At 38.5% G+C, this 24,494-nt stretch overlaps 1 protein-coding gene across 2 annotated transcripts; it reads right to left on the reverse strand.

Moving 5' to 3' along the window:
• Positions 1-7,829: 7,829 nt before the first annotated feature.
• RSL24D1 (ribosomal L24 domain containing 1) lies at positions 7,830-23,782 on the reverse strand. Of its 2 annotated transcripts, none has more exons than XM_067555870.1 (6): positions 23,619-23,782; positions 19,630-19,743; positions 13,058-13,130; positions 10,110-10,173; positions 9,275-9,360; positions 7,830-8,345 (listed from the first exon to the last, which is right to left on the reverse strand). In XM_067555870.1, exons 1-6 carry the CDS (start codon positions 23,697-23,699, stop codon positions 8,272-8,274), a joined length of 492 nt encoding a protein of 163 aa, XP_067411971.1. In that variant the 5' UTR covers positions 23,700-23,782; the 3' UTR covers positions 7,830-8,271. The 2 variants fall into 2 exon arrangements, with proteins under 2 accessions (XP_067411971.1, XP_067411972.1); XM_067555871.1 differs by lacking the exon at positions 23,619-23,782 and adding an exon at positions 22,879-23,028.
• Positions 23,783-24,494: the final 712 nt, after the last annotated feature.

The following is a 24,494-nucleotide window of genomic DNA, read 5'->3' on the forward strand; positions in this document are numbered from 1 at the left end:
ATTTTATCCTCACAACAGCCCTGTGAGGAAAATATTAGCCCTATTTTCCAGAGGCACAGGGCAGATTACGTGACTTGCCCAGGGTCCCACAGGAAGCCTGTGGCTAAGCCAAAAATTGAATCTAGGCCTCCTGAGTGCCAGTCTAATGCTCTATCCCCTGAACCAGTCTTGCTACCCCTTCCTGCTCAATGCCTCCACAGACCCCCCATTGACTTCATAGTGCATTTTACTACTTATTTTAATTATCCTGAATCAGATTTAAAAATCTGATTTCATCCCTGTATCAGCACCTTGGTTAACAATGGACAGGACCTTCAATCATGAACTATATGCCTAGAACCATCTTCTGTTCTGAGATGCTTTTTTATAATCTTGGACCCAATCTTGTCTTTTTGTGCACCCAGAACTCCCACTGTGTTAAATGGGAGCGCTTTGGCTGCGCATGGAATTCAGGATCAGTCTCATAGTACGTTAACTCCTGCAGACCTGAAGCTCAGGTTTATTTAAAAAATACATTAAAATGCTTGGATACATTCAAATTGCCCTTATCTACATGCATTTTGTAAAACTCAATCTTTATCTTTTGCGTTTGTCATCACATTAATATGACAGAAGCATTTTAAACGTCAGTAAATTGAGGCCGAAATATTGGATGTGAACAAGTGGGCCACCTTTTTAAGTGAATCTTCTTACCCTCCACCAAAATTTAAAGTTAGAAAAACTGGAAAATGATCTCTTCCTTCCCTCCCCATCCCCTTTCCCCCACTGTATCTTCCTTTCTGGCTCCCCACTAGCCCTCCAGCCCATGTTTTTTGTGTTTGAGAGAATGGATTTTTTTTTCCTTGCCATTCTGCGAAGTTTGGTTTAAATTTGCGTATGACAGCACAACATCCCATATGCGGCAGGCATTTTACAGAATACATGGAATAAATAAAATAGAAAAACATTCAATTTCAGGAAAAAGGGAGGGTTAAGTTCTTTCATTAAGGCCCCAGGTCACCAAAGCACTTAAGCATGTGCTTAATTTTAAGCATGTGTATAAGTGCTTTGCTGAATTGAACAAAAACATTGCTTCCCCTTTCTTTTACAATATTTTAAGAGATAAGTATAGCCAACGTTATACTGTATCTTTAACCCATTTATTGAAGGCATATGGGTCACAAAAATGTTGACAAATAATATAAAAAAACTAAAGCGGTTGACAAGGTTCACATTCAGAAAGGACCCAGAAAATCAAATCCTTCTCACCATGTGTGAATAACTCCACTGAAATCCATTGAGACTTCTTCTGTGAGTAAAAGAAGAAGGATTTTGTCCTAATCCAGCTCCAAAAGGCAAGACGATAGAGTGTCTTGTTCCCTGACAAAGGCAGCTGGCACTAAATCCTCATGAATGATTGCAGTTTCAGTATGCATTCTGAAGTTAATATTGCTAAAGGTCCTATTTGCAAAGCATATATTAGAGTGAATATGAAAAATTGGATGCTGTCTACTAAGGAGATGATCTTTGGGAGGAAACCTCTCTCTTCTCAGCAATATTTTACAAGATGTCTTGAGTAAGATCTGCTTGCCAATCAATTGAATCACACTATACTAAACATTTTCTCCAGGTTCTGGTTTCTATATTGAATTTCCACCATTCCTCCCCATTCTGATGCTTTGGTGAAGATATTGATGGAGGGGAAAGAATAGTAAAAACATATATTTTAATGATTGCCAATGGTTCCAAATGCTGATGATCCAATAACGCCTGGATGCTAAGACATGTTTGAAGTCTTCCCCATTCAGGAAGGCTAAGCTCTTGACTGTATAAGGGTTTTCTGCACCTTTGACAGAATCTTGGGGTGCTGATTTTCTGCAATACCATCACAATGAAAAGCTTTCAGGAAAACACTTGTTTCCCTCAGGCAGCAAGTGACTCAACAAATTAAGTTTCCAATATACAGTTCATGCAGATATGGTCTCAGTCAAGAGAACAGCTTTCTCTCTGTGATATTAAAATGTTCAGTCTTGATGTTCTGAAACTAAAAATAAACAAAGGAAAAGTTTCTTTCATTCTTTAATCTTTTGTCTTAGCATCAGTATTTTTCTTAAATTAATCCTAGCAAAGAGCAAAGAGCTGGTGAGCTTTAACGTAGCATTGAGACAATATTACATTAACATGAACTAGGGAATCTTCAGTGCATACCAGCAGGGCCTACACAGATCAGTTAATGCAAGTGCATTACCCAGCCAACTAGACAAGCCATTAATAAAAAGGCTTTCAATCCATAGATGAAAGGCAGTGCAATAACATCAACTTTCTGAAAGTTAGAGGTGTGCTGGGTGAAACTGTCACAAGCCAGGCTAGTTCTACAACTACAGAGTAGCACTTTTCATTTGTATATTTTAAGAGCACCTTGTAACGATGGATATAGTTGCCCTCATTTTACAGATGGGGATACTGAGGCATAGAAGTTGAGTGACTTGCACAAGTTTACATAAAGCAAAAGAATGGCAGAATCAGGAACAGAATCTATATCATCTTCACTGACCCATGACTCCTTTAGACAGACAATTATAGAAGATTTTAGCAACCATGAATGAAAATACTGCTCAAAACACACACAAGTACAAACAATCCCAATTACCTCAGTGTTAAATGCCCATAGGTACCTAGTCTCATTTGTAGATAAATGGAGAATAAAACTCTATGGATATATATTATACAATTTAATATACAAAACAGCTAATTTAAACCAAGCCACTGTAGCTCAACACTGCAAAAATAAGATGAGATTTATAAACTGGTTCTTGAACAGAGCTGTCTAAGGCAGCTGTCAACATTTACTCCATTATATACTTAATTTTGAAGAGAATTAAACTTAGCATTTAGACTTTACATCTTCAAGGCTCTATACAAACAACTCTCAGAACATGCTCGTGAAACATCTCACAATTTAAATGTGTCCATTTAAATATTTGGACCTTTATTTGGACCATAAGAATGTGCAAAAAATTAAATGATTATTTTGCTATTACAACTGGTATAATAGAACACTGCATCTCAGAACTCGCTTTGTAATATTCCCAGAACAATTAATTTATTCCTAGTGTATGAAACATTTTGAAACTATTTTTCTTTCATTCTATATAGTAGCATTAGGCATAGCTTGAGCTGTAAATCTATTTTAGTGACAGTGTTTATTAGGTAAAAAAGTGAATTTTTAATATAGTCAAGCTCTCTAGAGAAAAATTCTTACATTGATGAAGTTTAATATTAAAGCATATATTTTATTTTAAAATGTATGATTTTAAGAATCATTGCATAAGGAATTGGCTATACATACAAGTATGATTTAATCATCTAACACTTCGGAGTCAATCATTCTTCAGGACTATGACTGATGAAGGATTTTGAGCAAACCAGGGCTTTCATTCCGAGAGAATTTGATTGTTGGTTTAACATGGATGAAAAAAATATGGGTAAATTATTTAAAACTGGTAAAACAGAGATGCTATTATTTCACAAGGCATTAACCGAGATGTGGGAGATGATCATGGACACTGAGACCTCTGAGCACTCAATCTTTTTTCTTTTAAAACCCCAGGGTTCTACCTAATATTCTCTCATTAAAGCAGGCTCTAACCTACAAGCTGTGAGAGCTATTTCTGAAAACACATGCTGTATTTGCCTACAGAACCCTGGCAATACCATTATTTAATGAATGTACACCAGTATGTTCAGATAACTAGAGTTTGAAACCAAGATTCTTTAATGCAGCTTTCTTCATGAATCCCTATGTTCAGGATTTGAGGGGTGGAGCACCTTGAGGGCCTGTCTACACTGCCAACTTAATTCGAATTAAGGGTGTTTAAGTCAACCTAATCACACCCGCATCTACACTGACGCTACTGTTAATTCAAATTAAGGTGCCTGTAAAATCGAATTAATAAGACCACCTCTGCAAGTGGCACAGCACCTAATTCAAATTCAAATTAGTGTCAGTGTAGATGCAACTGGTCTTAATTCAAATTAATTGGCCTCCAGAAGCTAACCCATAATGCCCCATTTCAAAGTCCCCTCCCTTCAAGCAGCCCTGGGAAAATTTGAATCTTCATTTCCTGTGTTTGCTGCCAGCGTGGAGAGAGCTTTCTCACTGTTATCATGGCTACTGCAAAGCCCAAACGTGCTCCAGCATGGAGTCGAGCTGAGGTCTTCGGAGTTATTCCTGACCCCCCGAGCAGTCCACCAGCACACAGGACAGCACAAATGATCCCATGGAAGGCACATCTGAGGAGTTTTCTTTCTTATTAGCATTTCTGTCCTTGCACATTGTTGGGGGGGGGGGGGTGTCTCATGCGTTTCGTTGACTGCCATGGGTGCTTATCCAGGGCTCAATTATTTGTGTGTGTTAAAAAACATTACGTTTATCATCTGTTGATATCACATTGAAAATTTAACATATGTAATCTGTTAGCCCTCCCTCGCTTCAAAAAGTTTTGTCCCTCACTGCACGGTAGGATTCTTCTCTGCAAGCAAGGAGGCCAGCATCCCCCCCCACTCACCACACGGTAAATGGGTTTAAAATCCAAGCTGCGATTACCCCTCCACCCCCCCAACAAGCCCTTTGCAGTTTGTCTCTTTAAGGGTTTGAAAGATTTCACCATCACCCCTCCCCACGTGGTGAATGGGTTTTAAATGGCAGCAGTGAGAGGAAATCTTTTGCTACATTGTATCATGGGCCAAACATAGAAATTGATTCACTGCTACATGTGGATACATAATATCATGCTTTCCATCAGTGAAATGGAAACATTTGTATCACTGTATTAATATGCTAACTGTGACTCCCTTGATATTTATCTTTCATTCTACAGACACCTCGCAGTGGACCAACAAACTGTGTCAGATTAGAAAAAGAAAAAAAAAGCGGAGATGACATGTTTGCAGACCTCCTGAATGCCTCAGCAGCCGCACAGAGAGAGGTGGCTGACCTTGTCTCATAACATGGGACAAATGCAGGACAATGATCGCAGCACCATGCAGGAGATGCTGCAACTCATGCGGGACCAGTCAAACATTCTACAGCATTTTGTGGACAGAGTCCCCTGCAGCCTCAATAATGCTCCTCAACAGATGGCTATGCCGCGTTCCACCACCCCAGCCCCCCATAGGTCTCGGAGAAGATTGTCCAGGAGGCATTACGTGCTTACCTCCACCCCGGAGGTGAGCAGAAAGCTGCAGTGGCCACACTGAGTGCTGGCCAGCAAGCTACCACCCTATCCTGGAGACAATCTTGTCCTTACACTCAAGTATCTTAGGGAAAGTGAAAAGGGGGTGGGAGTGGGAGAATCAACTTCTCCCATGCACAGAGCCTAATTTTTAAATTACTCCTTCTCTGCCCTAACATACCATACATAAGGCTGGACTGCCCCAAACTGCTGCTGCACACTGCTACACTGGGAACCCCTGTGCACACAGCAGGGGCTTTTAGCATTTGCCCCTTCACTCCTAGCACAGAACTGGACTGGTTTAATTTTCAGATGCTCTTTACACCTAGGCAGGAAGGAAGCAAAATCTGAGTTTAAGTACATTCTGAAAAAACTCCATACTACCATCAACTGTTATGAATTAGGTCCAACTTGTATATCAGCAATAGGAACTGATTCAAATGCTTCATAAAACTAAGTTCTATAGTGTTACAGTAACTAAAGTATTACATCTACCCTGTGGTGTCCTTTTTCCATTAACTATTTTTTCTAGTGCAAGTTCACTGGTATGGCACATATCAAATGGCAAAACTAGAGCGGGGCCAACAGAAAACTAGTTTAATTTGTAATATCTAAAGAAAAGTCACAATTTCCTTTTTTAAACAGTACAGAAATAGTCACAGATCTGTAAACCAAATAATAAAATGAATCTCTGCTTTAAGTGTCCCTGTATCAGACAATCCTTTTCTAATTTATAACTAGGAATTGCCACAGCCCTTGAGGCTCTTGCAGTGACTGCAGCCAGAATCCTTGCTGCCTGAGATGACAGGTACTGCAATTCCATTATCTTCAGTAGATTACCTTTCTCCTGATTCAGTCACAAAAGCAAATTTTCTAAGAGAAAAATCACTTAAAAACAATAGATTTAGCAAGGCCTAGTCTTATTTAAAACTTATTGGTAAAAACAAAGTAAATAAAAGCCTCACAAAACAAAATTATATCCCACAAAACAACAGAACCCAGTTTTTCCAGTCTTCTGGAAAAGTTTCTACAAGGTGTCCAAAAAAGGGCAAGATGTCCAAAAAAGGTGAGTTCAGGGTCAGTGTATTTTCATGCAACCGGAAACCCTTTAATATATATTTTAGAGCAGGCATCAAATTACAGCTTACAATTTTATTTTAGCATATTTGATTATGTCACTGCTTTGTTGCCCCAAACAGACAAGCTGTTTAATTTCTTATTTGATATAGGGCAAAAATATCAGAAATGCAGCACTTTAAAGAACAATCTAAACAAAGTGCTACTGAACTTGCATACGTACAATGCTAAAAAATGGACACACTGGTACCTTTCAAAGGGAAAATATTCTCTTGGTAGACTCTGAGCACTCATCTTCATTCAGAAGTGTATTTTAGCATCTAATTGATTTGACCTTATAAGTGTATGTTTCCTGGCTAATCTGTCAAACGATTTTGAGACAGTATTAAAAATTAGCATTTACATAGCAAATGCAATTCATATCAGTCAGCCAAGGCACTGATCATCAAGTCTATATGGCCACTATGTATCACACTTAGCATACGTTACAGTTAAACTTTATCTTCACATAATAAACTCCTGTAATTGTTATTTATATAATTTTAAATAATTTTTTTTTTAACAGCAGTTGAAATTGACTGTTGGTGTTTAGAATATTCTAAGTTGACATTTAATTCAAGTGGATCTACAGTTTTGAATCCATGCACTTCAGTTTTTCCCATCTCTTTTTGAAAGTACAAACTGCAATTCTATTTTAATTTAAAACAAACAGAATACAAGTAAGTGCCTTTACATATAAGGAAGTTTTCCAATTGAATTTACTTCCTATTCAAATCAGGAACAAAACTGCAAATTGTTATTTTTCAGCATAATTAGCAGTGACAAGAAAGTAAATGATATTTAAAGTGCTTTGGAAAGGCTTCCCGAACATGGTGTAGATAAATAGTTGTCCACTGAAAGTTATTTATTTGAGTGCAACACTGATGGCACTTACGATGAAAAAAATGTTACTATGAATATTCAACATATCTATACTTTAAAACAACTTTTCTGTCAAAATAATGACAAGTGTTAAGTTTCATTATACATGGTAAAAAGTTAGATTTATTGCATGTTTGAACTAGCCTGGTTATGTGGCACAGATTCAAGTTCCAGTGGTTATGTAGGTGATGGTTCCAGTCTTCAAACTGGAAGCCACCATTCAAGCAGCAGCCTTCTCCAAAGAACAGTAAATCCTGCATCGGTGTTAGCACCTCTAATAACCTATGCTAAATCAAGAAGAGGCATTTTAAATATGGAAGAAAAAATATACAAAAACATTTTCCATTGTTACATTTTAAGCAGTCTATTTTTCCCTAGTGGGATAGAATAAAAAACTAATGTTCCATTGCAGTAAATATAGACAAAATGTGATTCTACTATCCCTTTTAGATGCAAAGACAATCTACCCACCACCCGTGGGGTATGGCATACCAAATTAGAAAAGGCTTGGGCCAAAGTCGACGGAGGAAAACTGCCAAAGAAGCCAATTATACCTTGAATCATTAGCTAGCTAAAAGGGCAATTACACTGTCCCTTTCTACAATAAAGAGGCATGTATTCTCTCAAATGAAAAGCTTTATTTTATGTATCACCAATAATAAGGTTTTGTATAATTACAGAATTACAAAAAGTATTGTCCAAAACCACTATCTACAGGACAGCTTTTTCATACCAATTACCTCACTTTTATAACTACAAACAATACTGGATGACTTGCAAAATAGCTTCTGTTCAATAAAGTGTATTTGTCTTCAAATAAAGAATTAAGAGGGTGCCTTTCCTTAAAAGATATAATCGAACACTTACAATGTCTGGTGCTTTGAACACAACAGAACACAAAAAAGAAAGATGTGCATCTGGATTGTGTTTAATCACTTTTCATTTCAATGAACAAATGTCAAATGAATCAACAATGCACAAGTCAGAACTCCAAAGAGGAGAGTCAAAAAAACGGTAAAGTAAGTTGAAGAGATAAGAATAGAAAAAATGGACAAGGTTTTTAGGACTCTTCTTCCATAGCTACATCCTCTTGCAATTTCTGTACCATTTTCTCCTCCAGCTGTTTAGCTTTGCCTTAAGAAAATACAAAATCAAGATAATTTAAAATTCATGAGGCCTCACTAAAACTATACAACTGTTCTACTTAAAGGATGTGTGTGTACTCAAGCAAACATTTTAGGCTGAATATATTTTTATTTAACAAAACTGTCTAAAGGGACTTCTCAAATTACAGCCATAAAGTTGGCACATATTTGTTGTCAACCTTTATCATCAGCTAGCCATATGGATGAAAAGGTTTTAAGAGTATATGAAAGCAGCCCACTTGGTGGTAAGCCAGTGCATCAGTCAAAGAAGGTGATAGGAGAAAGCCTCGTCTGGCTAGCAGAAAGGAGACGATCACACTGAAAATGGCTGCTACACAGCAGAAGCTATTTTCAGTATTGACAGCCAAATTGATTTATGGAATCAGATTTGAAGGACTGTGGGGGCTTTAGCTAGGTGGTTTGATTAGTGTACAGTAAGTTTTTGAATTGGGAAATCACCGTATCCCTAGATCAGTCTCTAAAAAAAATTTAATTTAAGTCAGATTGTTACGGTAGTATGAACCTAATGTCCAAAAAGTATGAACCTAATGTCTTCCAGCAGCTGAAAGTGAGTAGTTAGGGCAAGGGTTTTCAGCCTGGAGACTTCAGGGAGGTTGTGATCAGGTATCAAGGATATCACGACCACTTTGCCTCTCCCTTATTAAATCAGAGGGAGCCCAGAATGGAACAGGTTGAGAATAGCTGAGATAGATACAGTATTTGAACTACTTCTGACAATTTTAGTCAAGTAAACTCAACCTGTGAATCTAAGTCATAACAACTAGAAAAGAACATGCTAATCTTTTTATATCCTCGTCTGAATAATACTTTAATTGTTTCATTAAATGATGGATGCTGCTCAAAACGATTATACATGAACTACCCAGCTAAGGATGATTAAATAAATCCAGTTCTTACCTGCATGTGGAGCCCGAACAAGGTGTATGTTTTGCTTGACTTCTTTGATGTCTTGTGCCTTCTGCAGCTCTTTGCTCTTCTTTAATCTGAGAAAAATAAGGAGTATTTGTGAGATTACATACTAAAGCTAGAACTTCCTTTATACATCCATCCATCCATCATGTGTATTAAATCTTTGTGAAAATTCAAATGTCTCTTTCTCAGAGTCCACTAGGAAACCATAATGGTAGTAACAACTTGAACAGAATCCAACATATGCTGGTGCAACAGGATGACAGGGAAAACAAGCTTCGATTTATGAGAAGATTGTACATAATTTGAAGCTTCCAAAATTTGAACCATCTCTCTCTTATCTTCCCTCAAATGTCAGAATATGGCTCCTAATGTTGGTGGGCATGACCTCCTTTTCTTTAGACAGTCAGTATTATGTAGACTCATTTGTCAGATCAAGCTTCCGAGAGCGTTACCATATATACACAATATCTAGCATAACCAATATAATCTTATTCTTTCCTTGTTCTCCCCAGTCTATTTCCACCTGCTGCCTTAAAACACAAACTGTAAGCTCGTTGGGGCAGGGACTGTCTTGTTGTGTTATTGCAGCACCTAGCACAATGAGGTCCTGGTTTGTGACTCTCCTGTGCACCATGGTAATACACATAATAAATTAATAATACTCGCATTCTCATTCATGTGTCAGAAGCAAATAGCCATTTAAAATCTGAAAGCATCATCTCTATGGAGCAAGTGCCATTCCTTCACTGCATTCCTGTACAGCACAATGCAACTCAGAAGTTGACTGGGATTTCTATGTGATACTGCAAATCCTTCTCACCTGTTCATGATAAATGTAGCTTGGCGTTTTTGTTTGATCTCTTCCACTCTCTTCATTGCATCAACTGAAACAAAAAAATCATGGTTTTTAAATATATTCAACTTGTGTATCATTAAACAGTACACGTTAAATTGTTTTAAGGTACATTTTACTATAATGTGCTCCTTAATATGCACAGCCCCAAGAATAAAATAAACATTTAATGATTATACCAGAGAAGTTCTCTCTTTGCAATACAGTACTGACTGATACCATCCTGTAGGGTAGGAATTATCAATTTTACTTTTAAATTTCAATTCAAGTTTTCACTTTGCCTACACAAGCTCTCTCTTATCCCCATCACTTCTCACAATGAGAGACTCTTGTTTCTAGTTCACCATTACCCAGATGTAGTTACCGTTTACACTTAATAATTCTTCTTCCTAATTTAAAAATAAACGATAGTCTCATATGCCACAAAAGTCATCATGACTGAAATGAAATATAGCAAACTGGTGCAGAATCAATGGGAGCAAAAGAACAGGACAACATAGCTTTAAAAGGCAGCACACAAACATTGATATAATGGTTAAGAATGCAGTTTGATTCTATACTCTGATTCTCTAACACAGCGATCCCCAAACTGTGGAGCACACCCACGGAAGGAATATCCAGGGGGCACTGCAGGGCTTGGGTCAGCTCCAACGAGGGGGCAAGGAGCGCCACCCAGCCCCCACTCCTGGACTAAGGACTAAGTGAAACTCAATGCCTATCCACAGCCCCACCCCCACAAAAATTTGGATTTTTAAACAGTGATGTGAAACAAAACCCCAATATAAGGAAGATCAGTAATCCAAGGTTACAGATGCATAATTCCAGTAAAATACACTCTCCTCCCATTTCCTCCAATTTATGAATAAAAATCTCTTGCCTATAATTGATGAGATTTACAAACAACTCTTCAATCAGACACAGGGCTTGACTGACTGTGTTGTAAACTGAATAGGCAGCACAGGTATGCCAGCAAACTCTACAGGGCAAATATGCTGTTGTATCAACATACTAACTTTTTTTCATGTAAACAATGCAAAGACAATCTAAGCATCATTTTGTGATAATGTTATAAGTGACAAATAAACATAATGAGAGCTATTTTTAAAATAGAAACTCATCAATTCCTTGGTGTTGGGAGTAGAAATTTTTTAATTGAAATATATACTACTTGTGCAAACAGACTAAACATTAGTTATTTAGTAGCATGGATGCTTACACAAGAACCTAAAAATTATTGCAGAAACACTAGAGATATGTCACTGATGGGGTGACTAAATTCACTAAAAAAAGGAAGGAGAAATCCTAACATTTATGACTTTTTAGATAAAAGAACAGCACGTTTTTGAATTACGATGCTCTTCAACTATTTACTGTTTTGTTGTTGAAATAACTGCAAAATTAGCTATTTCAGTCTTAACAAGACTCAACGTTAATTTTTTAAAATGTTTGCTTAACATCACACCATCACAGGAGCAAAGAGTTAAATAATTGATCTGAATTTTAAAAAATCTGGACAATTTTACTAACAACTTTCATAGGTTCACACATTAAAGGTTATCACCCTGAAGCATGATATTTGTCATGTGACTGCTGCAGGAGTGAAGTCTTTGTTTCATATGCACAGAAATAAACTATTAGATCAATGAATTATGGGGTTTTCTTCACTTCCATCTCTGGAATCAGGTACTAGAGCCAGTCAGAGACAGATCAGGGAACGTGAAAGATCAGTGGTCTGATTTGTATGGCAAATCCTGTGCTCCTAACAATAAGATTGCATCAAAAGTGCAGAACACAGCCCAAAACAGAGTTTTAGAGTGGTACTCAATATTTAATTCCCACCATCATACTTCTTCCTCAAATACAATAGGGGCCAGTCCAATCTTCTTAATTTTCAGGCTTTTATTGGCATTCCTGACAAAGTCTTTTGATCAAGTTGTTTGTTTTAAAAAACTAGACAGACAAGAACATTTTTGGTAGAAAGCTATAATCTTCAGCGCTATGGTGATCTATTGTGTAACTATGTATTTGGAACTTGTGCAATATGTATTAAAAATGTCTAAAAATTAAAATTTTTAAATTAAAAAGAATGGAAAGTATTAACGACTTAACATGTTACACATTACTTGCTTTCTAGATTTCCTTTTAAAAATTTAAGCTGGTTTTAAGGAACACAAACACATATAAAAGTTTTTCCAACATCAGTAAAAGCATTTTAAGAACTGGTATGTGTATCAAAATGAATTAGAAGATTACTTTGAAATTAGGTATTCATAAAAAGCTTCAAAACAGGCATCAAGTTTCAAACAGAAGAATGTATTTTACTGTAGAGTTACATAGCTATGAAAAACACTTTTGTAATGAAAGTTCTGTGAATGACAATGATTTACAAAGGCAAGTAAATATTATATTTTATGATTACAGTTGATAACTGCGTACCATCATTATCGAGTGATAAGACAATCATATATTCTATTGTTTTGTAGAAATGGATGCAGAAAAATGTATATCTAATCCAAGTAGAATCTTGGGTTTAGTGCTGAGTTGTCCCTACTGAGTCTGATATTGCCCTTTTTACAAATTAAGTGGAAAACAGAACATGTGGACCCATCTACCACAAGACAGCAATCATAGGGACAGGTCTATCTAGTTTAGAATGAAACATTAAGTTTGCTCTTTGTATGAGAATACCAAGGCTAACCCATTTCATTTCAATGAAGTGCAGTTGAACAGAAAATTCCTGTTCTACTTTGGGGCATTTTTAAAAATAAGTCTCTTTTCAGGTTTCTAGCACACACAAAAAAATAATTTTAAATGTGAGCATCAAGGTTTAAAGTCTTCTGACAACTGTGCATGCCAAGAAAAGCTTATTCCCAGCTAGTTTCCTAGAGAACCTGGCATTTCCTAAAGCGACTTACCAGTCTTGCTCCACAGCTCTCTCTGGTATTTCAGTGGTTCATTTCTACGTTTTTCAAACTCAAATGAATTATCCTGTGTAAAAAAGGAAAGTGAACACAGCTTACAAATCGATGCAGTAAATGGGCAATACTCAGTTCTAGGAATAAAGGGGCCGCATGAATAAAGATATTATCCACAATTTACATTTGTGAAAAGAAATCTAAAGAATTTCAATGTAAAATTCCCTAAATTTTATCTGACAATATAATGATTACATATCCTGTTCAATCTAGTACAGACATTTTGCTAAACCCATAGCAAATAAACTAATTTAAAAACAAAACATCTTAGCAGCTCTCAAAACAATATTCATTTCTGCTACAGATCATTGCACCCTGAACTTGATATTTTTAAATATATTTTTGTGTCAGGTCTTTAAGGGAAGTACCTTTTTTAGTGGTTAGTTCCTAGCAGGCCCCTTCCTCAGTCACAAAGTAATCCATGCATCCATTCCCTGGACCTACCCATCTCTCTCGCTTGCTCTCCCCCTTGGCTATTGCTACATAGCTTGACACAGGATGGGAGTCATCCACACCTGCCTTGCACTGCCAGTGATGGAGTATCTGGTGATCATAGGCATTTAATCCTGTTGAGCTCCACCACTGACCAGCTACTGAGAGCCCCACAGCAGCATCTCTGCCCAGTATGGCAATAGTTGGGCTACCTTCTGCTGCCCACTCCAGGTTTTTGCTATGGAGGACCCCAATGGAACTCAGTCTCAGACATCAACAGGACATGGTTTATTCATAGTTTTGAAATGGAACTTTTGAGGACTCGACATCACCACCACCCCCCAAACAGCAAACATATTGGCCACAACTCTCACTTTTTGTAGGTTAAGGACGCGTCACCAATTTTAAACAAAGAAAACTTGGTTTGAACCGAGAGCATAGTGGGCAGTTCTCGAGTCAGCAGTTATGCACAACAAAATGGCACCAGAGGACTATTCACTATTCTAATATATCATTTGCTCATCCCCAGATAGCTCTCAGACAAATGCCAAGGTACCACTTGTAAATGGTCTCACACAATTTAACATCATTCACAATCTTCATTGGAAAAAAAATCTTATTGAAGGTCAGTTTTAAGACACTAGAAGCCAAAAACGCATTCCTTTTTCATCTGTTAGCTGGAATTGCTAAACTAAGCTGTAAAAATAACAGAGGTGTTTAAAGGATTGTGTATTTGAGCATCTTCATTTGATAAACATCTTAACAAGAAGAGAGAATGCAAAGTGCTAAAGGACAAATCATATTGCCCTGGCTCTTAACAGCTAGAGCTCCAGACCGTCCAAACACCCAGCAACTACATCCCTAATTGGTAACTATCTTACTCTCTCTCCAAACCAACCTCAGATGGCTTAATGCTTAGACAAACACTATAAATTGTTTATTGTCTATGCAGATGTAATTTACATTACATCCTTCTGCCAAAAAGCAGGTTTGTGTGGTGAGCTTAAGAAGCAAGAGTAAGATATTGATTAAGATGTTGGTAAAGGACTATGGGATTGGGGAGGCAGGAAGGGAGTTTTGTTTTTTGGAGTGGGGAAGAAGGACATTGAGTAAAGCTAGTTCTAGTTATAAAGAGATTAGAATAATTGTTTCTTTATCCATGCCATTGTCTTTTCAGTTACCACCTAACAAGGAATAGAAATACTTTGCTCACCTATAGCAGCTTTCAGCCAATGACTGCAACACACTTTACAAAAAATTAAGGCTCGCCTTGCTAGGTATGCAATATCCCTTTTTTATAGATGCTGAAGAGAGGTATGGGTACACAAATAGTCTATGGCAAGAACCAGGAAGAGAATCCAAATCTCCTCACTCTATTTTATGCTTTAACTCAATTAAAAAAACAAGGAACATGAACACAATGGTTCCAAAGGTTTTGCAGGAGTCATGAGATCACCATTAAGCACCTGATCAGACACTTCAAAAGGCACAGGAAAAAACCTAAGAGAAATCTCCTGGGATTCTAAAAACTTGTAACGTCCTTACTGAGCTCTAAGAGTCATTTGTGCAGAAAAGCAAATTAGGAAGAAATTTGCATCTGTTCATAGTGATCCTTCTTTGGTACTCTAAAAGCAAGACTTAAAGCCAAACTATATTCAAGGGAGGTAAAAAAAGCTCTAGGTGACTCCAATCTACTTTGTCTAGGAGAATTTTCAAAAATCAAAATCCAACAACCTGGATGAATCAGATTAGGAGTTAGAAGAGCCAGAAGCAGTAGTTTAAATGTAGGTTTTTATGATGATCTGGTCAGCTTAATTCTGAACAAAAATCCTGGTGATAACCCAAGCTCTGAAAGTGGGGGGATGAGAAATGCAAAGACTAATTTAGGAAACAGCACAATATTTTTCTGCGTTGCTTTAATGGACACCAACTAGACCAGCAGAAAGATCTTGAAGTTTTATACAGCTGTCTAAGGAAGTCTCTCTTCTCTCCGACACTGAGGAAAAACTTCTCACTAATATTGCCAGAATAGCTGACCAAATGCCACTCATAAAAGGAAAGAGAGACCAAAAATGTAAGCATTGATTAGATGTTCCATTCAGTCTAAGTACAACAGCAAGAAATCCCCCGAGCAAATAAATCATGTGTTAGTAACAGAGATCTGAACATACTCTAAGCACAAAGTGACTGCAAAAGCCTCTCATCCCCCCAGGAATGCTCCTAAGACATAGCCAGCAACTGAACAATGCCGGTATATATCAATCAACTTCCCGGACCTCCTTATCTTATAGCTAATAACGGCATTAATTTGCTGTTGGTGATGCTAGAAGTAGCTATATACTGACTGGAGAATGTTCAATTCGGCACATAACTATGTTAGTAGGATTTGCACATGTAGTTCTGGTGTGAGAAGATGCCACCTCTTTTCACATTATCTTCCCTAATAACAGGAACCTGTAAATCTAAGGCCTTGTCTACATAAGATATGTCGACTCACAGTCACCACTATAATTACAAAGGTGGCTGATGTCCACACTGTTCTCCTTAGGTCGGTGGAGTGCGTCCTCGCCAGGAGCACTTCCACTGACCTAAGGGGGAGCGTGGGGAGTTGAAAGCCCCACCTCTCAGCTCCCTGCTGGGAGTCCACATGCCCCCTGGGGGCAGTACCCTGCGTCCCAGTTCACAGCCCTGAACCGGGCTCCAGCTGCCCTGGCCTCGCAGCAGCCAGGGGTTCTCACTCCACTCCCAGGAGGGAGCCCTCCAGCCACTCACATCCCGGCTGGGAGCTGGGAACCAGCCACCCCAGGCTTGCAACAGCCAGAGCTTCTCTCCTGCTCCCAGCAGGGGCAGAAACCAGTCCCGCACCCAACTTTTTTGTTAATTTCACCACTCTAGTGGAGCAGTGATATTGACAAGAATGATAGCCCCTCCAGGACTGTAAAGGGATGCAGTGTCTATACTGACACTGCTTTGCCCTTGCTATGCCAAAAGAAACCCTACACCTCTCCTCGAAGTGGTTTTATTTTGTCGAAAAAACAGGACAGTTTTTATTGATCGGGAGGGGGTTGTGTGGGATTGCAGTGTGTACACCAGTACTGTTTTGTCAACAAAACTCTCTAGTGTAGACCACACCTAAATAGTGCTTTCATCTTTCGATAAACAGTAACCTGGCCTCACATTTGACTTTTTTTTTTTAAGTTTTTGTTTTTCCTTTTCTTTATAATTAGAATATGTTCAGCTTCTACAATAGGATACTGTTAAGCCTAAGAACTGATGTGGGGTGCTTAAGAGAATGTGAGAACAGAACAAAGTTCTTCTGATCATTCTTCCTACTCCATCAGATCAGGGATCTTTAAAAAAAAAAAAAAAAAAAAAAAAAAAAACCACCACAAAAACCCACACCCAAACTCTTCTAAATTAGTTTTTAACAGTACAGTAACAGTACCTCTTCAGAATGCCAAGTTATTACATGGCTGCCTAATTATGATGTCTGGCAGCCACATTAAAACTATGCTGTTAGATTACTGCACAATAATATCCACAGGAAAGTTACAGACAGCAGTAGGTCACTAAGTGCCAAAAAAATATTGAGCATCTTTAGTTTTCTGTTAATAAAAGCTAATTAAATCCCAATAATTCTCTGCCTATTATGGACTGCCATAGCTATGTATGCATATTTAATCAGTTTCTACCAGGGAAGTAACACTGTCTTGAAATTCTTTTAATTTTTTTTAAATGTATTTCATGCTTAGAATATAAAACAGTCCTTATGGTGGATGCTTCTTCTTTATAAATTCTCCCCTTTTAAGGAAAAGATCAACAAAGTTAACTGCCTTATCCTTGAGAAATCTATAGTCTACAGATCAAATTAAAGACGCCTCAGAACAAAAAGTACATTATAGGGGGGGGAAATGCTTTTGCTAAAATGAATATAAAGGGAAATATTTTCCAAGAAGTAAGTCGAGCCTGAGGAAAGCATAACTAAAATGTTCTTCGTCAAAACTGCATAATCATCACTGCCACACATGAAGCACTGAAAGCCTAGAACCTGATCTGTGGCACTTTAAAGACTAACAAATTTAATTTTTGTAGTCATAAGCTTTTGTGAGACTCAGCTCACTTCCTCAGATACATTCTACCTCTGCATCTGACGAAGTGATCTGAGTCTCACGAAAGCTTATGCCTACAAAAATTAAATTTGTTAGTCTTTAAAGTGCCACAGAACTCTCGTTTTTTTTTTTTTTTTGCTGTATACAGACTAACCCGGCTACCCCTCTGGAACTGTTCTAGAACCTGATGACAGCCTCAAGAACAAACTGATAGGCTTGATTAGTTTTTTCTGAGATGACACCAGTCCATAAAACCAACCCCATGAATAAACACTCAAAATATCCAGGATTTTTTATCAAATGTGGGTACAACAGATAAAAATGAGCTGTATATGCAAAACTACACGATTTGCAGATACAATCAGTGTACTCTCTAAGTCATCATTTGCATCCCCAATCAACAGCAGGTACAGTAATTCTAAAATTTTCATTTCTTAGTTAGGACTTGTCTACACAAAGAAGTTGTACTGCTTTAACTATACCTGCATAGCTCTTTACAACTGCCCTCCCCCTGTCAGTATGTACAACAGTATACAATTATACTGGTATAGCTTACCCTGACACTATCAGCTAAAAAAATATGTCTAATCACCGTAATTATATCAGTACAAAAATTCTGCGTACACCAGGCTTCTGTGAATGCCTATATTCAAGAGAAATTAAGAATTCCTAGACCCTACCCCCATATCTACCACTGAATGACTTGCTGAAAGCTAAACAACGAACCTCTGCATTTTGATTTGATTTCTATAAAACCAAGGTGATACCTTACAAGTGTGTTGCAAGACTTAATTTGGATTTGTAAAATACTTTGAATTCAATGGATGAAAGGCGCTACAGACGTGCAAAGTACTGTGTTGCGGTTGTCTATGCTGCCCATCCCCCTTAACAAGAGAAAAACTTTTGTCATAGGGCTTTGGGCCTTGCTGCCTGGCACATCTGGAAAGCCAGAAACCCAGCAAAGGAATACTCTGTAAAACTGATTTTTTTTGTTTTGTGTTTTACTGTTGAATGTATGGCTTGGGGATTTTTTTTTTTTTAAACTAACAGATTTTAAAGGAATCTCCACGTCTGACTCTCATAGTGGGTGTGGCAAGATCAGGAATTTACCGTATTTCCCCATGTATAAGACGCTCCCATGTATAAGATGCACCTTAATTTTGGGGCCCGAAATTTGAAAAAAAATGTATTATGGTAAAAAAATCTACAACCACTGTATAAGACGCACCCAGTTTTTAGACCCCAAATTTTTCAAAAAAAGGTGCATCTTATACATAGGGAAATACGGTACTTGATAAATTGAGAACAAAATTGAAATAAATGTACTTTCTTAGGATTAAAAGTGATTCAAGCAAAATGGGCAGTTCTCTGCCACTTCACAGCATCATTATCTTCAGTTTTATATCAATGTGGCAATGTTCTGATAAGATTAGTCAATCTTAACACAGTTACTGCATCTTTATGATCATTAAGTTTAAAGTTACAATTACTACTACTTCATTATTCTTCACATGTAAGAAAATCCTTTTGGACTTCTACATGATTAGGAGTGTCACGAAGAATAAAAATAATGGTTACATCTATTTGTGTTCACAGTAATTCAATGTTATCTAGCAAGAAGAAAGCACAACACAGTTAAACTGAAAATACAGAAGCCTAATCAGAAAGACAAGTTTGGGGGTGATCCCAGCTTTAAAGAATAGATAGTTTTAAACCTTCAAAGAAAAGCATGCTAAATATTTGTGCTTTATTATCAAGAAACCAGAAAGACTAAGCTTTATTTTCAAAGCACTGATTTTGTTCTCACTGTCTCTAAAGTAACAGAAGCACTTGCACACGGTGACCTGCCTGGCCAAAGTACTTGGAATATTCCACATATAATATTCATGTTTTGTTTTTTTCCTTAACCAGGACTTAAACACACACAGTAGGATTTGTAACATAACATCATAAAGAGTATCAGTTACTCACCACTGTCAGTTCTTTACCAGCTGCTTTCCGGAAGGCTTTGGTCCATCGGACCTTTCTGGGATTTCGTTTCTTTTTAAAGTTTTTGTGGCATTTTGATCTGCAGAATCTAAAGACCTGAAGAAAGATTAAATAAAAATAGACAAAAACTTATATAGTCAAAGAATGTGATTGCCTATCCTGTCCAAAATACGTCTGATGTTAAGTTTAGTTATATTACTCTACTGGCACTATTCAGTGCCAATTTAAAAGATCACCACCATTCCCATTATTTCTTCCTTATAATGAAAAGTATCAAGGAAACTAAAGTTTGAAAGGATAGGACAGAAATCTTAGCTTTCATGGAAGGTACACCATACTAAACAACCGACGAGCCTTAGTCTGAACCTGAAGGATCTAACAGAGACTAAGAAATATAACGCATTCTTCATGCCCATTCTGGCAAAAAAAACACCCACCCTGGTCAATCTGGTAGTGAGGGGGAAATTAATTCCCATTGCAACAAAGCAACTAGTGCAATGCTATAGCAGACCAAAACAACTGGTCCTTTGCTAATCTCAGGGGTGGGAGCTGCTAATCTGGGTATGAAAGGAGACTCAGGATGATAGGACAAGGTTTATATACCCTTCCATTGGTGTGCAGAGGCAAATGGTTTACCTGAGCAGCATAAACCCATTCACCAACTCAGGTGATGCTTTCCTGCCATCACCACCAATTTGCTTCTCTCAGGAGGGGATCCTTAAGAGAGCCACAACCATTTTTCCCCACCAACCCAGACAAAGTCTCTCTTCCCCTGTGAGGCTGTTGGGGTTTGCATTTGCAGTAATTTATGTTACAGCCCTGGTATGTTTGGGTAATTCCAATTTAAATATAGCTATTAAGCTTTACAGTGTATTCTTTTCATAATTTTGAAGAATAAACTTCAATTTCATTATTTCAGTTCACGTATAAACTCTGCTTTTCCATCTGTAAGACTAAGAATCTATTCAATCCATAGAACAGAATCTTAATGGAATAAATGTTCATTAGCCTTGTTTTGGAGTAACGAATACAGAATATTTACTATTAAAACATCAAATTTCAATATAACGAGTAAGATACTTGTACTGTTGCAATGGATCATTGCATAGAAATACTAAGTCAACATAATAGGTTTGCTGTTGGTCCATGTACAACAAATGCATAATTCTGAGTGTAGTTTTATTACACAAAATCCAAATGTGATAAATAGTCTGTGTGCGCCATTATATTCAATAGTAATTGGCAAAGTGAGATAAATATATCACTAGATCATGTAAATCTGTATAGAAAGATAGTATACAGGATAAATAATATAAGTGTTAGTGTATCCTCTGCAATGATGGTATTATTCAAATTGGTAATGGTCAGTTTTAGAACATTATTTTTGCTTTGTTTTACTTTACAAAATCACATTTCAATTATTTATTTTTCACAGTATCTTCAGTTACAATCTGCCGAGAACATGCACGTATCTATACAGCAATCACCATTAAACAAACTGATGTCCAGGAAACTGCAGGATACATGATTATTAAATTAATTATCACCTGCAGCAGAAACTACAAAACCTTAAAACTGTTCCATGAATAAACAATTTTCTATATCCGTCACCTACTCCTAGAGCTGGTGCTTTTCTTACAGGATAAACTTCTAATTACACATAAAAATCAAGTTCTGCAAGGTACAGAGAAAAGATACTAAACAACTTTTTAGAACTTAACTTCAATTTTAAAGCCCCAATTCAGCAATGCACTGAAGCATGTGCCCAAATTCTAATGGTTTCATTTGAACTTAAGCATCTACTAAACTTTAAAATGGTATTTAAACACATGCTTGAAGTGTTTTGCTGAATCAGGGCCTAAATGTGTCAAGTATTTTTAGTCTAACACTCATCTTAATTTAAAGTTATTAGAACCTGAAGGGGCAAGAGCATAGATTCCAGGAGACAAGTCATTCAACCTTGGCTTCCAGTTTTATACAGTCATGTGAGTGATCTATCTCATCCAGGCATCAGCTAATCAGTCAGTTGGATCATCTTATTTTCAGTCACAAGTGGCTATTTATAAACTACTGAGGCTGCATTAATTGCACAAAGATGGGCAAGATACAAATCAAGAGGCAAGCTTGACACTGGCTGATTATTTGGACCTAAATTCAATGGAACTAGTTAATTCTCACTTTGTTGATCTCTACAGCGGCAATCTTTCCACATGAAAAAGTGGGGAGTTCTCCCTCCCCACTTCTCAAAGATCTAACTGAATAATAAGAAATCTCATACTACTAGACTATACTATTTTAGTTTATATACTGCAGAACTCGGTACAGGATGATGCATTATCAACATTAATTAAAATTAAATCCCATTTCTCAAGTCAGCAAGCCGTTTCTTCTATCGTGTTTGGTGGTTTATGTACTAGATTGTAAACTACTGTATTTTGCAGTCTCCTAGACAATGTGAATTAATTAAGTTCTACGATAAACATCAAACCCCCACACAATCATAAACTTAATTTTAAATTAATTTTAAATTTTAAACTAATTTTAAACTAAATTTTAAACTTAATTTTAAATTAATTTTAAACTTAATTTTAAATTAATTTTAAACTTAATTTTAAATTTTAAAACTGTGTTCCCTCTGCTCCTCACCACCTCTCTCCCTGCCAGAGTCTTTCAGTGGCAACTTAGGCACATGTGCTTTTCAACATGGCTTGTAGCTACAAATACCTGACCCACCACCACCAGTGGTGTGCAGTGTAGACAGAGCCTAAGAATGCTTTGCCAATATAGTTATACCAGAATATTTATACTGGTAGGGCTCCCTACCGTAGATGCTGCATATGCAGACAGGAGAAGTTTATGTTGACTGTGTTATGCCCACACAATTACTCCTTCAATCTCCTCAAGCAACATTCCCTACCTCAGCAAAGCACTCACTTGGGCATAGCTGTGTCTACGGTGTGGGTTTTGCTATCATAGCTACGTTGGTTAGAGAGTGTTGTATTTTTTCACACTCCCGACCAGCTTAAGTTGTGATAACAAAACTTTGTAGTGTAGACCTAGCCTTAGAGCAGCAGCCTCAGCCATACTTTCAAACGCTAGATGAGTAAAGCAACAGCTTTGACACCTTTATCTTGTACAGCTGACACTTAGACACCTCTGTGCTGCCTACAGCTCTGAGGAGGAATACAAATACCACAAAAATAAGAGTGTGTTATTATTTATTTGCATTACCATAGCGCTAGGAGCCCGTGTCGTGGAGCAGGACCGCATTATTCTAGGTGCTGTACAAACACAGGCCAGCAAATCGGTCCCAACCCCACAGACCGTGCAACCGAAGGCCGGGTCTACACTGCAAAGTTTTGTTGGGAGAATGATGTCGGTTAGGGGTGTGAAACCCCCCCCCACCCCCCATAGCTGACATAGCTACAGTGGAAAACCTCCAGGGCAGAGAGAAGCCGGTTTCTGTCGGCGCAGCTGTGGCCGGGGGGGAAGTGGTTTAGCTAGGCCGGCAGAACCGCTCCGGCTCCACGCGGTGTCCGCACCGGGGCTCTGCCAGTACAGCCGCGCCGGGAGAGCAGAGCCCGCGCGGTGCAGACCGGCCCCAGACACAGGACCAGCCGCAGCCCGACGGGCAGCCCGAGGGCCCAGGCGCACGACGCTGGCCGCCAAGAGGCCGCGGTGAAGTGTCTTGCAGGCTTCTCGGCAGAAGTCTGCGGAGGGCAGCCGGGCGGGAGCGGGCCGGGGCCCCGGGGAGTGGGGAACTCCCGGCCCGCAGCCATCAGGGGCAGCCCGGCTGCGGGGCCCCCTCAAGCCCCTGCTGCGCTTTAACGAACCGGAGCCGGATTTCCTCACCCCGCCACCCCAGCAGAGCCGGCCCTTAAACACCCCGGGGCGGGGCGGCCCGGCCTTGCGCCAACCCGGTGTGGCGATACGCCAGCACCCAGCCCGGCCCCGCCCGTACCGTACCGTACCTTGCAGTCGTTCCGCACGAACATGACCCCGTGTCCCGGGTAGATGGGCCCGGAGCAGAAGTAACATTTCTCGATGCGCATCTTGGTGGCGACTGGCTGCCGGTAGCCGGCAGGGTTCAGTCGCCGGCGTCACCACCGCGCCGCGCCGCGCCGCACAGGAAGTTCAAGTGAGCGAGCGCCCACCTGACCGGAAGTGCAGCTTTACGGCTCCTCCTTGAGGCAAAGCGACGTGAACGGCTCACAGCGCCCCCTGCTGCCTGTTAGTGACCGTGATTGAGCAATGCAGCCTGTTGGGTCTTGCTCGGGCCACTGGTGCCCCCAGTGGCCACTCAGACCAGTGCCCACAGGAGCCAAAGAAAATCAAAGGGGATTAAAAGTACAGGGGGTTCCTTTTAACTAATCTTGTATTAATTTTCATAAAGAAACAAACAATAAAATTATAAAAATCTAAAGGACAATTAAAAAGAAGACACAAATAGGTACCCAAAGGAAGGGCAGGTAAGCTCCTCTTTGGGGCGCTGGAGAGAGAAGCTGCAAGTTCGGGTGGAATGGAAGTCTGGCATTATCTGAGCCATCATCTCAGCATTTCTTTGTCTAAATGTATCAAGAAACAGGATCCAAAGTCATTTAAATTCCCATAATATATCGATGTAAAGGGTGTTCTTTTTTTTAAAAATAAATGGTTAATTTTTACAACTGTTTGAGCTAAATAAAAATGTAGTTGAATGGCATAAAAAATTTAAGTTTTAAAAAGTTAAATACAACATAAAATCAACTGAGAGGCAGTTTCAGCTGTATACATATTTGAGAAAATGTTGTAAAAATGTTTTTAAACAGTTTAACAAATGGTAAAACTAAAATCTTATCCATTTTTAA

Source organism: Emydura macquarii, unplaced genomic scaffold (genome assembly GCF_026122565.2).
Source record: "Emydura macquarii macquarii isolate MOO-44397 ecotype Brisbane River unplaced genomic scaffold, CSIRO-AGI_Emac_v2 contig_1644, whole genome shotgun sequence".
NCBI lineage: Eukaryota > Metazoa > Chordata > Testudines > Chelidae > Emydura > Emydura macquarii.

Excerpts from the sequence above, each read along its gene's own strand:
- RSL24D1 (XM_067555870.1), bottom strand. The coding sequence starts at position 23,699 with ATGCGCATCGAGAAATGTTACTTCTGCTCCGGGCCCATCTACCCGGGA. Across the intron at positions 19,744-23,618 it reads TCGTGCGGAACGACTGCAAG|GTCTTTAGATTCTGCAGATC; the intron begins GTACGGTACGGT and ends ATCTTTCTTCAG. Across the intron at positions 9,361-10,109 it reads GCTACATTTATCATGAACAG|ATTAAAGAAGAGCAAAGAGC; the intron begins GTGAGAAGGATT and ends TATTTTTCTCAG.